The sequence below is a fragment of the Hippopotamus amphibius genome, chromosome 4, assembly GCF_030028045.1.
Source record: "Hippopotamus amphibius kiboko isolate mHipAmp2 chromosome 4, mHipAmp2.hap2, whole genome shotgun sequence".
Taxonomy (NCBI): Eukaryota; Metazoa; Chordata; class Mammalia; order Artiodactyla; family Hippopotamidae; genus Hippopotamus; species Hippopotamus amphibius.
This window is the reverse complement of record NC_080189.1, coordinates 125986312-126003088: the sequence shown is the minus strand read 5'-3', so window position 1 is coordinate 126003088 and position 16777 is coordinate 125986312. Positions and strand designations below refer to the sequence as shown.

At 37.8% G+C, this 16777-nt stretch overlaps 1 protein-coding gene across 1 annotated transcript in view; it reads right to left on the bottom strand.

The window, feature by feature from the left end:
- Window positions 1–16777, bottom strand: part of MYO3A (myosin IIIA) — a 197314-nt gene that overhangs the window by 100307 nt on the left and 80230 nt on the right. Inside the window, exons 11-15 of the mRNA XM_057732602.1 lie at window positions 10245–10344; window positions 8106–8222; window positions 6823–6927; window positions 6633–6716; window positions 1502–1704 (exon numbers count right to left, since the gene is read on the bottom strand). Coding sequence (XP_057588585.1) covers window positions 1502–1704; window positions 6633–6716; window positions 6823–6927; window positions 8106–8222; window positions 10245–10344 — 609 coding nt within the window. The remainder of the gene's footprint in view (window positions 1–1501; window positions 1705–6632; window positions 6717–6822; window positions 6928–8105; window positions 8223–10244; window positions 10345–16777) is intronic.

The window sequence follows — 16777 nt, the reverse complement described above, 5'->3', positions numbered from 1 at the left end:
TCTACACCCCAATAATTCACCGTCTCAGGCAGACATTCCCCAGACACCTGAAGGCCAGAGTCCTACACAAGACAAATTGTTCTGAGCACCAATTGTGCTGAGAACCAGCCTCCACACCTGCCTAAGACCCAGAGGTTCCTCCAGGTACGGGTGGCAAAGGCACTAACACGCATGCCCAGCTTGTGGGCCCTGGCCCAGCTTGATAATAGGAGCTGCTGTTTACTGACGTCTTCAGTGTCCCATGTACTGTGCGAGATAGTATTTCTCATCTTCACACAACTATCAACACTACTACTGCTAATAAGGGCTTAAACTTCATGGGGTTATTTCTATGTGCTGTTCATTTCGTTAAACACTTTACAGGCATGATCTTAATAGGTAGGTACATATCTCTTTTTCAAAAATGAAAAACTGAGGTGCAGTGAAGTTAAGCATTTCAAATTATACACACAGTAAATTGCAGAAACAAGATCCTATAAGGGTCTATAAGGTTTAAATATCTTACCCAAAGTGGACTAACATGTCGAGGAACCACAGTTCAAAGCCATATTTGCATAAAAATCAGTCCTGACATATCTGGAACTGAAGACCAGAGGATAATTTTCCACATTGAAGGCTGAGCTGAGGGGTTGGCTCCAGGCAACTTATATTCACAATTTATCATAAATTGAAGGAGAGCAAATATGAAGTCACTTATATTAAATACTAATGTACTTGTACGTAAGAGGAGCTTATGTTGCTGTGAGCTTAACATATAACACATAACTACAATAATGTAGATAAGTTTAACATGAAACCAACATAAGAAAACTGGAGGACTCTAAATTGCCACAACTATTTTAAAAATAATATAAAGGCCAGCGTGCAAATTCAATGTTGCGATTTTTCATAAGAACAACACACAAAGATTTGGAACCATGAGGAAAGAAGAAAAATTTTGTCATTCAGCTATGAACTGCTGAAAGGAACTCACTCAACCCAAACATACCAGAGCATCCTGTGGGTGGCTTAAATCAGCAGGCAGGAAAAAGACACTACAATAAAGCCCCTTCCTGAATCTTTTTGATTTTTTTCTGGCCCCTTGTGCATAAACATTGGGAAGAATAAATACAAAGCTCTCTTTATATACACCAGCATTTGAAAGAAAAACAAAATGACTTATTTCTAATTAAATTTCACATTTGTTTTGTGTTGAGGAATATATTTTCTCCTATTTCAGAAATTACTCTAATCTACCCTGTTAGTACCTCTATGATGGGCTTAGGCTTTCTGTTTTCATAAACTTTAGGTTACTTATTAGCTCCTCTACTGGATGTAACATATGAGAGAGTAAGGCAGTGCTGAAGGATCTCTGCTTCCAACAGTAAATGCCTCACACATGGTAGATGATCAATAAACTGTTGTTGAAATTTTGTTAAATGAGTAAGACATTTTATTATTACAAAACAAAAGCATCATCTTGGAGTACATTTCCCAGAAAATAGGAAATATGTGAACTTACATGGCTTGGTGGATAACTCGGGATTTCTCCAGAAGGTATTCAGAAATCTGTGCTCCCACAACAGTTCCAGAAAGGGTAAATTTCATTTCTAAGTATTTTCCAAATCGGCTGGAATTGTCGTTTATAATAGTGCAGGCATTGCCAAAGGCTTCCACCAAATTGTTCACTTGTAAAATCTTCTCTTGCAGGGTTTTGTTATTAGCCTACAGAAAATGTCAAGATATTAAAAAAAATGTAAAAAATTATTTTTGTATGGAGTGAAAGGTCTCTTCTTTGATAAGTACTTTATGTAGATGTAAACATACGAGAGCATATTCTTAGTGTGCTGCCAGAAGTTACAACCTAGTATATTTTTCTTCTCCCATAAATGCATTCACTCACTTACTTTCTTAGAGGCGTGAAGAGATACTTTACACTTTTTCTATTCAAAGATAGTCCTGTTTAGTTCCTGATTTACAAACACAGTTTATAAGCAGTACACATACTGAGGTACACCTCAAACTTTGTATTCCTCCTACACCTGCCTGGGTTCTCATCCAAATGTTCCTCAGATCTGTGGACCAACTTCCTTTGCTTCCATGGAAGCTGACAAACCTACAACTAGAGAAGTAAAGATAATGTGTGAACTCAGAAGTGGCGAAGAGGGAATAACTGTGAAAATCAAGAACAGCTCGGGTGTGTGGAAGGGAGGTGTGGATCCCAGGCCCAGGCCAGCCGGCCTGCCTGGCTAGCCCTCTACTTTCTCCTACCCCATCTCACATTTTCCTCCCCTAAGACGAGCATCATGTGGGGTTTTGTCCCTTTACCACTTTACTTGAAATTCCACCAGAAATTTATCTGGGTTAACAACCAACCTCTTTTAGAAGGCATCCTCCCTCTTAGAGGTTTAAGGAGGTATCAGTCGTTCACATCTTGGTAGAAATGGATCGAGTGGATTATTTTCAGTGTAATACCTTGCTGAAGTCAGCTGTGTTAAAGGTACGGAAATGATTAAGTAAGGGAGAGGAGCAGTAGGTATTTCTGGAACATGGGGTACATTAGAATTTGGGTAGGCCGGGACTTCCCTGGTGGCGCAGTGGTTAAGAATCTGCCTGCCAATGCAGGGGACATGGGTTTGAGCCCTGGTCCGGGAAGATCCCACATGCCGTGGAGCAACTAAGCCCGTGAGCCACAACTACTGAGTCTGTGCTCTAGAGCCCACGAGCCACAACGATTGAGCCCACGTGCCACAACTACTGAAGCCCGAGCACCTAGAGCCCATGCTCCACAACAAGACAAGCCACCACAATGAGAAGGCCGCACACCGCAACGAAGAGTAGCCCCTGCTCACCGCAACTGGAGAAAACCTGTGCACAGCAATGAAGACCCAACACAGCCAATAAATAAAATAAATAAAAATAAATTTATTTAAAAAAAAGAATTTGGGTGGACTGAGGAGGCATTCACAGTGAGGTTCTGGGGGCATATAAGAATTTTGGATATCCTCTAAAAGAGGCAATAAGGGGAGAGAGAAGAGAGGAGAAGAATTTGGATAAACTTGGCTCTTTTTAAATATCTGGGGCTGGTCTTGCACTTAGAGAAAGGTAAGAGAACATCATCCACCTGTATTAGATAGCAGTGCCCGGCTATGTAAGGTTTCGAAGCCTGCATATAACAAAGGTAATTTCCATCCACCAAACATACCATTTTTGTATCTGCTAAATCTTTATCAAAGAGATAAGTAAAAGATACACTCAGTCCCAACAAAAGTAGAATTCTTCTATTTTTATATCACCATTTCCAATTAATATCAAATCACATTTTTAGATCTAGCACAAGATAAAGAGATTAGATAAACACTGGACTTGCTGACATCCACAAAACAACATTCATATGTTAATCTGTTATTGATGAGAGCTTCTATCAACCTCACAGATCAAGAAAGAATAGCAGGGACCTCCCTAGTGGCACAGTGCTTAAGAATCCACCTGCCAATGTAGGCAACACTGGTTCTATCCCTGGTCCGGGAAGATCCCACATGCCACAGAGCAACTAAGCCCGTACACCACAACTACTGAGCCTGTGCTCTAGAGCCCAAAAGCCACAACTACTGAGCCCATGCGCTGCAATTACTGAAGCCCGTGAGACTAGACCCTGTGCTCCACAACAAGAGAAGCCACTGCAATGAGAAGTCCGCGTACGCAAGAAAGAGCAGCCCCCATTCGCCACAACTAGAGAAAGCTTGTGTACAGCAACGAAGACCCAATGCAGCCAAAAATAAAATAAAATAAAATAAAATGGTAAAGTAAAATAAAATAAATAAAATTGAAAAGAAAGAATAGCAAAGGCCCTTGTGTAAGGCCCCTGCTGTGCCTCCCCACCCCACTTCCTCCAAAATGACATCTATTTCACCGAACTCAAAAGCCTGTAGAGTGATACTTAGCCCAGAAGTCAGGAGAGGGGAGTGGATGGGGAAGGGACTGAGATGACAGCCCTGAGGTAGCTGCCCCCCTTCCTGGCCTCTACTGGTTCTTCCAGTCCTGAGGGGTCACAGGTCTGGTTATTAGGGGTCATATTTCTCCATGGAGCAAAGTGTATTTCTATTCCATACCCACATCCATGATGGAAAATATTAAAACCAGTCAATTGATTTTTAATAGGAACATGAAATTCTTTAGACACACTATTTCAACAATGAATTAGACTCAATAAGCAGCTGTTTTGACACCATGAGGCCTCACCCTTTTATAGAGTGGTTGGGTCTGGTCTTGTACCCAAGGTGTGTTGTAGCACAAGATTCCTATAATCACAGTGATGGCAAAAATTTTGAGATGACTCCACCTCTAACTATGTAGATCACAAGAAACATTTTCACAGGGATTAGTTGTGCACAGTGATTATTATATATTTTTTTAGACTTTAGCCTAATGAGAACACATTATTCTTGACTTATTTCATTTCAAGGACTCTACTTGGAAAATCAAACCAAGTCTCTGTCCTCAACTTCCCATTTTTAAAATGTAAGGTAAAATTACATAGAGTGAGATTCATCCTTTGTATAGTTCTGAACGTTTTTACAGCTGTACGCAATCATAAAGCTCCCACTACAGTCCACACATAGAACAACCCCATCATCCCCCAAAACTGTCTCATTACTCTCTGCAGCCAACCCTTCCCTCCACCCTCAGACCCTGACAATCACTATGTTCCTGTGCCTACAGTTTCAAATTTGCAAGAAAGACAGAAAGTGAACCATACAGCAAGTAGTCTTCTTAATCTGGCTTCTCTAACTTAGTCTGATGCCTCTGAGGTTTAACCAAATCTCATCCAGTCAGCTTCACTGCTTGTATCAGTGTTCACTCCTTTTTAATTGCTGAGTAATCTGCTGCATGGATGTACATTGTTTGTTTATGCATTTCCTAATTCTGTTGTTTCCACTTCCTGGAGATTATGAATAAAGCTGCTACAAAGTGTTTGTCTGTAGTTTTTTGTATGAACATAGGTTTTCATTTCACTTGGATAAATACCCAGCAGTAGATGCTGGATTGTATAATAAGCATGGTTATACTTTCTAAGAGACTTCTGAGCTGTTTTCCAAAGTGACAGTACCACTTTGCATTCTCCTCAGCAAAACATGAGAGTTTCATTCAGTTCCGCTACACTCTTGTCTGCACTTAGCATTGTCAGGTTTCTGCAAAAAACTTTAGCCATTTTAATGGGTATGTAATGGGGTCTTATTGTGGTTTTAGTGTGCATTTCCCTAATGACTGCTGGTGTTGAACATCATATCTTCATTTGCTTTTTTTTGCCATTTACATATCATCTTTGGGTGAAATGGCTAGTCATTTTTTTGGTTCATTTTTAAATTGATTTCATATTGTGGAATTTTAAGAGTTTTAAAAAATATATATTCTGGATACAAGTCTTTTATTAGATACGTGACTTAAATAGTTTCTCTGAGTCTGCAGCTTGTGTTTTCATTTTCTTAACAGCATCATTCAGAGAACAGAATCTTCTTAATTTTGGTGAAATCAAATTTTTCCCTTTACGGATTATGCTTTTTATGTTGCATTGAACAACTCTTTGCCTGACCCAAAATGACAAAGAAAAAAGTGAACTGACAATTTTCTTCTAGAAATTTTATAGTTTTGGGGTTAATCTTTAGGTCTTTGATACATTTGGAGTTAATTTTTTATAACCTGTGAGTCTAGAGTAAGGTTCAATATTTCTGTATGGGCATATTCCATTTGCTAAAAGACTGTCATTAATTAACCTTGCACCTTTGCTGAAAACCAATAAATCATATACGTACAGATTCTTTATTCCATTCCATTGATCTGCATGCCATCTTTTCTTTAATAACACACTGTCTTAACTATCTCAGCTTTATACTGAGTCTTGAAATCAGGTAGTATTTGTTAATCCTCCATTTTGTTCTTTTTCAAAACTCTTTGATTATTATAGTTATTAAATGTATTATATACATTTTTGATTCAGTTCAGTCAGTTCCTAAAAAATAAAATCCTGCTGGGATTTTTACTGTAAACTACATTGACTCTACACATCAGTCTGTGGAGAATTGACATCTTAGTAATATTGAGTCTTTTAATCCATGAACATATCATGTCTCTCCTATTATTCAGATCTTTTTTGATTTCTTTGATCAACTTTTTCTATTTTTCAACATACAAATCTTGCACGTGTTTTGTGAGATCTAGATTTAAATGATTCATGTTTTATGGTGCTAATATAAATGATACATTTAAGTTTAAATTTCTAACTGATCACTGTCAGTATGTATATAATATATAAATATAATTAATTTTTGTATATTGACTCCCCTTTAACTTGCTAGTAACAAAGGAAAAGGAAGTAAAGAAAGCACTCAGTGAATACATTAGGGCAAAAGAGAGAGAAAATCACATTTATAAAGCCTTGCCTACTAAGAGTGAGAAAAGTTAGAATTTGCTTAAAACAAAGCATATGCTCTTTCTATCGTTTGTTGTATTTTAAACTCACCAAGGACAACAAGTATGCTATCATTTCTGGGCATTATTAAATGTAGGAATCATGAATATTAACCTAATCAGTTAAAGTACATTCTGAGGTATAACAAATATTTCTGTTAGGACAGAGAAAAAATAAATTATACCTTTCCAAGCACTGTCAGCTGCTGAACTAAGAGATGAGCACTTTCAGTCTTTCCAGCACCACTTTCTCCAGAAATAACAATGCACTGCACAGCGAGAAAAGGAAACTGTAAGAAGACTTTATCCCACAAAATTCGGCTGACACGTGAGAAATTAAGAGGAGAATTTCTAAACTTGTGAGACTCTCCTTACCTGATCGGAATTATATGTTACCATAGACTGGTATCCCAAGTCAGCCATGGCAAAAATGTGAGGAGGATTGGCAGTTCTCTTTGCTCCAATATACAGTTTGGAATGCTGAAGGTTAAAAAGAACATGTGTTGTAGGGCTCTTGTTTTTGTTTAAACCCTACTTATTTACAGATAGAGTGCTAATTTTTAAAGCAAACGGTGAATCAAAATACAGCTTCATATCACCAAAATATTACATATATATTACATACACACATACATGCACAAATCATGGACAATCATGTAAAATAAAAGCTTGACATAAAACAACAGGGAAAAATGATATTACATAGTATGACATCACTTTGGCAGTGGTGTTTAAAAGAAGACTCTTTTGGAAGTGCATACCACTTTCAAAGCAGAACTTAAAGTTTCAAAATACTATGATTTCCTTACATAAGCAGACACTTCATAAATAAGACAATCAGGTATCATTTTGTTGACTATTCCTTGGATGTAGTAACGTACGACATATGATCAGTACTTTTTTCCTCTCATATCATTTAATGTGCACTTTCTCATTTGATTTTCCCAAGATCACACAGTTAATTGACAGCAGAATTCGTGCTAAACCCCAGATCTTCTAAAACTTTGGTCAAGGTTCATAAATATGCCATTATTCTTGTAAATCTTCAAGTGGTAGAGACTGAGAGAATTATACTTTTCACACAAAAAATTATATTAAGCACAGTATTAAATACTATTCTAGAGTACACAAATAGCTACAAGAGTATGGACCCAATTAAAAATGAAAAACAGCCTAGCTTAACTATATTTAAACATTAGGGGTTGAATAATGGATAATTATATGTTTGTGTTCATAAAACATATTGTTTGATATTAAAAATCAATCAAAAGGAATTTTTAAACTCACAATGATGAGTTTTATAGCCATTAAGTATATAGTACCTATATATACAATGTAATTTTACTTTTGACTCTCCCATACTTCGCTCAGAGGTAGACATTAAGTCTACAGTTTTTAGGCATCTGTTTGTTGATATGATATGTAGTGTGGACAAGTTATCAATTACCAATGACTGGAAGTAATCAATATAGCTCACACAAAGACCACAGATTGCATCCAGATGGATTCATCTTCTGTTTTTTCCTATCTCTATGTTTTAATAACAATTATTTAACTGTTTATTCAAAGGATTAGATAAAATTAAATTAAATTAATTTAAATATCTGAAGAGTATAAATTTTTGTACAAAGTAAGAAAATGCAAGCCAGACCACATACCTCTTCGGAATAAAGATCCAGACTCTGAAAAGGGTTAAGAGCAATGAGTATGTCTCCCACATAGATGTAAATCTGATCTCTGGAGTAACACTTCTCCAGTTGCTCTGAGACTGTATTCTATAATGAAATAAAAATAATTTCTTTTTCTTAAAAATCATTGATGGTCAATTATCACACTTTAAAAGTAGTAGAGAGTCTGTCATACAGAATGAAGTAAATTAGAAAGAGAAAAACAAATACCATATGCTAACACATATATATGGAATACAGAAAAATGGTACTGATGACCCTAGTGGCATGGCAAGAATAGAGATGCAGACATAGAGAACGGACTTGAGGACATGGGGCTGGAAGGGGAAGCTGGGATTTAGTGAGAGAGTAGCATTGACATGTACACACTACCAAATGTAAAAATAGATAGCTAGTGGGAAGCTGCTACAGAGCACAGGGCGATCAGCTCGATGCTTTGCGAAGACCTAAAAGGGTGGGATAGGGAGGGTGGGAGGGAGGCTCAAGAAGGTGGGGATATGGGGATATATGTATACTTATAGCTGATTCACTCTGTTGTACAGCAGAAACAAACACAATACTGTAAAGCAATTAGACTCCAATAAAGATTTTTAAAAAGTAACTGGTAATAAATAAAACATCTGGAATCTGGAGGAAGAATCAGAAAGAAACAGATCTAATTAGAGTAAGAAGTGTAACCTCAGGTCAGCAACTATCCTCTCCCTTGATGTGTATTTTCTTTGCTTTCGAGAGCCATGGAGGGATGTCACTGTCACCTGTGTTTTCCACAGAACATATTATATGTTACAGGGATTACATATACACAATGCTTTCAAGGAAGTACATAAATGCAGTAGATGAAGTAAAGAGAAAGAACACTAGAAAAGGGAAGAGAAGATATAGTGAACATGATTTTATTCCAAAGCAAGGTTATTCAGTGCTTCTGTGGAATGTCTTATTCCTTTGTTTAAATATTTGGCTTTGAGGCAGAGTAAAAAGTACAGAAAAGTAACTTCCACAGTTGATAAATCAAATGAATACATGGAATCAATTTTAATAGTGCCAAAAACCATCATTTATAGTATATGACACAAGACCAAAAGATTCTGGGTCAAAAAAGAGACAAAAAAATAAAACACAGATAATAGAAAGAAACAAAGCCAGTGTTTAATACATAGGTCAGCAATATGATTAGCAAAGCATTCTTTATAATCCACAAGCCTAGGAATTCACATCATTGGAAAATTTGATACACAAAGATTCATAAAGGTGTTGGCAATCTCTGCTTGCAAACACTATTTGATTACAAGATGTTTGAGGTTCTCAAGAGAGATTATTCTGAGGAAGTACTTGAGTTGTTTTTGCAACCCAAAATTTACCAAATGACTACTCTGGTTCAGAAAGTGCCTCTTGATGTGCTGCATTTTTAAGCAAAATGTTCAGGAATGTATCAGACGTATTAAAAAAAAAAGAAAGAAAACCCTGTGGATCAGGCAGGATAGTGATCCCAACCTTTTACTGAAAAGGAGCCTTTTATTTCTCTAATGATGTGATTATGTGAACTAAAAGGAGATGAGGAGAAAGAGGCTGAGACTATAATTTACTGGCTTGGATTTATACCTTCATGAGAGATGTGTGAAATATTTCTGAGGTCATTGGGATAAGAAATTTCAAGCAGAATGCATTTCCCTAAAAGGTGGACTCTGTGATGCCATGAGAGGTCCACCGACCATGGTGAAAGACAGGCTCTCAAGGTATCTTAGAGGCTTTGGGTCCTGCCACTGAGGTGGTGGTGTACAACAATTCTGGATTGTTTTCTGACTGCAATTAACCATCCCTTTGAGACTCCCAGAGAGAATTAGGGGAGGACGGGGTCTGTGACCTAAGCAACTCAAGCATTTTTGTAATGTGAATATAAAAAAAGAAGAAAAAGTTGACACCAGGCTGGAGAGATCTGGAAATGTGAGTTACACACAGCAAAACTGAAGACAGGAGAGATGATTAGGAATTTGAGATGAAGAAAGCATGAAATCTCCAGATGCTATTCAAAGAGCCGTTCTGCTCAAATCACTTCCATAAATTTTTAAAAATATATAGAATGTTTAAGTTTAATTAAGCTGAGTTTCTTACCTCATCCAAAACTTCTAGGGTTGCTAAATCATCTACATCCTTGAGGTTGGAAATTAAAGATCTGCTGAAGTTACTTTTCTTGGTGTAAAGACGTTCATGTCTGAGGAGCAATAAAAAAGAAAACCCTTTCTGATTTGAGAACTTATTACTAATCACAGTAAAAATCAAATTTAGATACTGATACCGAAAAACATCTATGAAGCTGATTTACTAAATTCAGCGGTAACAATCTACCAGAAAACAGCCTCGTGTATTTGATCTGTTTTCTCCTCTTCACCAGGAAAATGCAACACGTCCAGCTTACCTCATAGATGATCAAAGGAGCTCATTATTTCCATTAAGAACTATCCTATATGTAATATTCTCTAAAGCTTCCTCAAAATTCCAATGTGTGATTTAATCTGTTACAAAGTGGTAAATCGGAATGATTTGCATTCATTAGATTTCCAGTTTTGTCTGAGGTAGTGTTATGCCACTGGTGGTCAGGAATGATAATTTGGAAAATCACTATGCAGCAGAATTTAAGAGGAATACAAAATAAGCCACACTCTGGACTTTCAAAAGGTAAACTGTATGCAGAAAATTGATTTCCAGTACTAGGAAGTTTATTTTCAAAGTGAAACATTTCAGCTATTTCAATAATACTGTAAAGATCTTGATTTGACATGAGGTCTGGAGAAGTTGCTGAGGCAAACACAAAGGTCTGTTTCAACTTTTCTGGACATGAAATCATCACCTGCTTTATTTTGAGCAGAACAATATTTTCAGGTTTATTTTTGGACAGACTTGCGCATTTGAATTTGCCCAATAGTAAAGGGGGGAGGAATACGTGGATTATGAAGAATAAGAAGAATCATACTGCATACTCACCAAACTGGAACAGTTTCTCACTGCTTAGAGATGAAAGCTATTGATGACGGTCCCCCCTCTATCTATGGCCAGACCCTCTGTTTTATGCACTAGATTCCATCTCCTCTCACTTACTCAAGGACATCACTCCTGCTAGCTCCTCTTTCTCTCCTGTATCACTCATTTCTCCCTCTCGGCTGTTATAGCATCCTTCCCAAAGCAAGCAATCAAACCAACCACCTGTCCTTGACTTTGTTTCCTCCATGTACTCTTCCACTTCCTTGCTTTATAGTGAAAGTCCTCAAAAGGATTATCTATACTTAATTTCTTCAATTTCACTCCACCCATTAAGAAAACCCAGGTCAATCAGGCTGTCATCACACTCCATGGAAACAGCTTCTGTTAAGGACAGTGGTGACCTTCACATTGCTGAATCCAATGGTCCATTCTAAGTCCTCATTTTCCTTAACCTACTGGCAGCAGTTGACAAAATCTTCGTGAATACGTTTATCTTGGTGTCTTAGCCCTTCTCTTGATTCTCTCCCTTACCTCACTGGCATCTCCATCTGAGTGTCTTTTCCTGGTTCCTCCTCATCTTCCTACTGTCACATTTTTGAGTCTCCCAAGCTTCAGTCCTGAGAGCTATTTTCTTCCCTATCAACATGTACTTCCTGAGGTCATAGCTTTAAAAACCACTCACGCACAGACAGCTCTGTTCATCTCCAGACCTCAGCATACAGCTGCTCGCTCAACACATCATGTGGATGTGTTGGTGGCCGACTTAACGTGCCCCAAACCTGTCCCTGCCCACAACCCTCACCTCAGCCCATGGTGACTCCATTCATCTGCATGTCAGCGTGACCCCGGCTCCTGTCTTTCTCTCATATCCCTCCTGCAACCTATATACAAATCCCCTCAGCTCCTTCATCAAATTCAATCTAGAACCAAACCTTTCTCACCATCATCACCTCCACCATACTTCATCTCACACCACAGCAGCCTCGCCGTTGCCACCTTTGCCTCTCACATCCTTCCCAATGCTGCAGTCAGAGTGAGATTTTAAAAATACATAAGATTTGTTCTTTGTTTTCTCATTTCTTCCTCGGTCCCATCTGTGTGATGAAACTTTATTCACTGTTCACAGTCTACCTCAAATGCCACCTTTTTAAAACCCCCAGCCTAATTCTGTACATCCTTCTGGACAAATATCTTAGTTAAGTCATTTTAGTCAATCACTTGTGTACAGGTCTCATTCCCTTTACTAGACTGTACATTTCCTCAGGATGGTGCTGGAATAATTGGACATCCATGTACAGGAAAAAAAAATGAATCTAGACACTAAACTTATACTATTCACAAAACAGGTCATAGGCCTAAATGTAAAATTCAAAACTATAAAATTTCTAGAAGATAGTATAGGAGAAAAAAGCTAGATAACCCTGGGTGTAGAAATGAGTGTATGGATACAACACCCAAAATATCATCCATGAAAGAAAAAAGAAAAAAAGTAGACTTCATTCAAATGAAAACCCTCTGTTCTGTGAGAGACACTGTTAAGAGAATAAAAAGTAAAGCCACAGACTGGCAGAAAACATTTGCAAATAATATATCTGATTAAGGGCTTATATCTAGGGACTTCCTAGGTGGCTTAGTGGTTAAGAACCCACCTGCCAATGCAGGGGACACGGGTTCAATCCCTGGTCCAGGAAGATCCCACATGCCGTGGAGTAACTAAGTCCGTGCACCACAACTACTGAGTCTGTGCTCTAGAGCCCATGAGCCACAACTATTGAGCCTGTGTGCCACAACTACTAAAGCCCACATGCCTAGAGCCAGTGCTCCACAACAAGAGAAGCCACCGAAATGAGAAGCCCATGCACCACAATGAAGAGAAGCCCCACTCGCCGCAACTAGAGAGAAGCTCACACGCAGCTACGAAGACCCAACGCAGCCAACAAATAAATAAATAAATAAAATAATTTTTTTTAAATGGACTTATAGCTAATAATAGGAACAGTGCTTTACTCTTACTTGCAATTCTTAGGTGGTTCCATAATAATTTTTATAGCATTTACAAAAATGTATAATTATGCATTTATTTGTGTAGATAATTTAGTTAATATCTGAATCCCTTACTACAATACAAGCTCCAAGATACACAAAACTATGTGTCTTTAGTTTCCCACTGTGTCCTAGGAACACGGAGATGATTTAGAACATAGTAGGTCCTCAATAAACACCAGTTGAATGAATGAGTGAATGCATATTTCCCACAACTGCTGGCACAGGATTTACACATAGTTGGTCTCCACATTGGCTGATCTCAACAAGAATCATCTTACATATCCCCCTATTTCCAAAGAAACTCATATATGATTTTTAAGAAAATAGAGAAAGAAATCCAATTACGTATTTAATTTAAGTGAAGAACACTGAATTTTTCATGTTTTTATGGGCCCATTTGGCATCCAAAGACTGTTCCCAGGCTGGTCCCCTCACTCTCCCACTTCCATGAATTCATCCTCCGTGATGCTTTGGGTACTGGCCTCCGAAAGTAAGAAAATATTTTGTTACTGTGTTGATGAAAAACTTCGATAGCATGATTTAAAATTTTCTATGGTATGACTTAAAAATTCCTTGGCATGGAATTCATGGACCTTCAGAGTCTTGTTGCAACCTTTCCGGCACCCATCATCTCTGTACAGAATATTCCCTGATATGCCCAGTATTTTCAAGATTCTGTGCTTTGTTCATTTTGTTTTCTCTGCCTGGAATGATTTTCCTTCCATGTCTGGCAAAAGTCTACTTCTCATTCAAAGTCAGGCTCAAATATCACCCTCTCTGTGAAGCTGTTGTAGGATATTCCAGTGAAAAATGCATCACTAGGAGAGATTTCACATTTAATTAGGTATGGTCATCATTCTTCCCAGACTGGGAGAAACACATGGGCAGAAACCAAGCATTTCAAGGATACAAAGGATATGAAGATGTAAAAATACATTTGGTGGCTTGAATCGCAATGCTGAGCCCTACTGAACCAGCGGGTGTGCAAATGATAGCATCTCTTAGTGCAACCAGTCCTATGTCCTTCCCTGTTGATTCACATCCCACCTTTTCTAGCAAGCCTTTGAACAGTAAGTCAGCTTAGGCACCCAAACCTATATGACCTATCACCTTTCTCACCTCTTGCCCTAATGCACCCTTAATATTCACAGAATTAGATTCTGTGATTCACAGTTTTAATGGAAAATATTAAATCTGGACTTTTATATGTACCTGGGAGTGAGGAGGCCATCAGGGCTGATGGGGAGAAGGGGAAAAGGGCATGTGTGGAGACCTGGACTCGGGGACGGGCCCTGCAGCTGAAACAGCAAGACGGACAGTGGTCCGTGCTGAGGGTGGGCTCCAGGCACTATGGGAAGCCAATGGAGTATTTTAATCAAAGGGCAGACTGTGGCAACAGTAGGGTGGAGTAGCATGTCTCAGTAAAGAAAAAAATCATTTTACTGTACTTTACAAATAAACATTGTCACTAGGTAAAGTAAGCCAGGAAAAGTTAAACTTCTAGGAGTGAATATAATTTAGGGTCATCTATTCTAAGAACATATTAGATGATAAATGTGGCATTTCAAATTAGTAGAGGAAGAAAAAATTTCAAGAAATTGTGCTGGAACAGCTGGTTAAAATTTTGGGAATCACGTACTTTATGTAAAAATTAATTCCATATGGATTAACAAACTTACAGATTTAAAATGTCATCATAAAAGTTTTAGGAGAAGATGCAAAAGAACAGTTGTATAGTAATGGGGTAAGGATGGAATTTATAAGTATGAAAAGGTAGAAAAGAGAATTTAAAAATGGAATAGATCTGAAAATATAATTTTAATATAAGTATAATAAAACACAAGTAAAAGAGAAAACAGGGAAAATATCTGCAATATGTATAACAGACAATTAATATGTCTAATATATTGGGGATATATGTATAAATACAGCTGATTCACTTTGTTGTACAGCAAGAACTGGCACAACAGTGTAAAGCAATTATATTTCAATAAAGAGCTTAAAAAAAAAACTCTTGAAACTCAAAGAACACAGAATATGAGATACCATGAGATATTAAAATAGCGATCTTGTACTGAACACACAGGTTTTAGGCTTGTCTATTTTAATTTGGGAAGATAAATTTATCACTACCATTTCCTAAAAAAGACATGTTATCCCCCAAAAATGTTGGAAGCTAATAATCCTACCTACACTAATGATATTAAAATAGCTGAATCATATAATCTCTGTTGCCTCTTCCAATCCTGGAATTCTCTGTCAACCAAAATTTGTGTATTGATAGGTATACTATGTAACATACGGCTGACTGCTCCACTCTGAGGAGGAAATACAAAGCCATTTTCCATGACTTTGAAAAACTAGGTTTTACCATTCATAAAGACTTCAGGGGAGTTGAGAAGATGGTTTGGCCCTATTCTAGAGCATAGCTCCTTTATGTAGATTTCTCTCCAGTTAAAGGTAGAGGGGCTAAGGTATATGGTGCACGGCCAAGCAGGCAGGAATAATGGCCACAAGGGAGGAATAGGGATTGACTGATAGATTATTATATGCTGAACCGAATTCGGAGGTAGTTATATAGAAAATCAAAAGTTATTTCTGAAGCTACATAAATCCTTCCCTTTGTTTAGATCATGGCATTAATGACAGCAACGTCGCAGCTAAGAGGCTGGGCTCTAGAATCTGAATGCTCAGATCAAACAATAAACGATTTTGTTAGGATAAAGGATTATTTCTTGTAAAACTCTCATTCAGAAAGGGCATGTGGAAATGTCTTATGTATAACTGCTATTATTATTCCAACTGTGGTCCTACCACTTACTGGCCATGTGGCTTATTTCAGAAATAAAATGGAAATAATAATGGCTTATTTCATAAGGATGCCGTGAGATTAAATTATATAATACATGTAAAGTGATTCATTCACTGCCTGCTATGGTTGATACATTTTAACTATTAAATATTTAACTATTATTATTATTATTATTGCCTTTACGATCATAGGTTTAATCCTCATTTACTTCATATTTTATATTTATACTTAGTATTTACTTCTCATTTATACTGTATTATATATTTAATTTCTATTTCTGTATTTCATATTTAGTTGTCTTCACTGTCTTTTTGTCCCGGAGGTGACCCCTCTACCCTCCTCAAGCATGAATTGTAAATACATGACACCGAACTCAGCATAAACCAAGCAGGAAATGAGAAAATGTGGGCCCAGGTCTTGCTGATGGAAGACTCATGATCATCATTGTTTCTGAAGGACTTCACTGTATTTATGATTAAATCCTGCGTATACGCTGATGGTAGTATCTCAGCAGGAATTAGGCATCATATCAGCAAACAACTCTCCCTTTTTTTGTTTCTCCTCCCTGTGTCACTGCACTGCGCAGGCTGATTTTACAGGTACCAGAGATAAGACTCAGGTGCTGGAGGAAGGGGGTGAAAAGGCACAGGGCGTCAGGCACATCTTGGAGCCAGCACCCTCCCTGCCCACCTCCCGCTGCTTCAGGGGTCTGCGCTGCTCTCTGTGAGGTCAGTTTAACTGGAGATGCCCCCTGGCCACAGGGGACTGCCTATTTCCATTTCTCCCATATCTGTATTTCTGTACCACC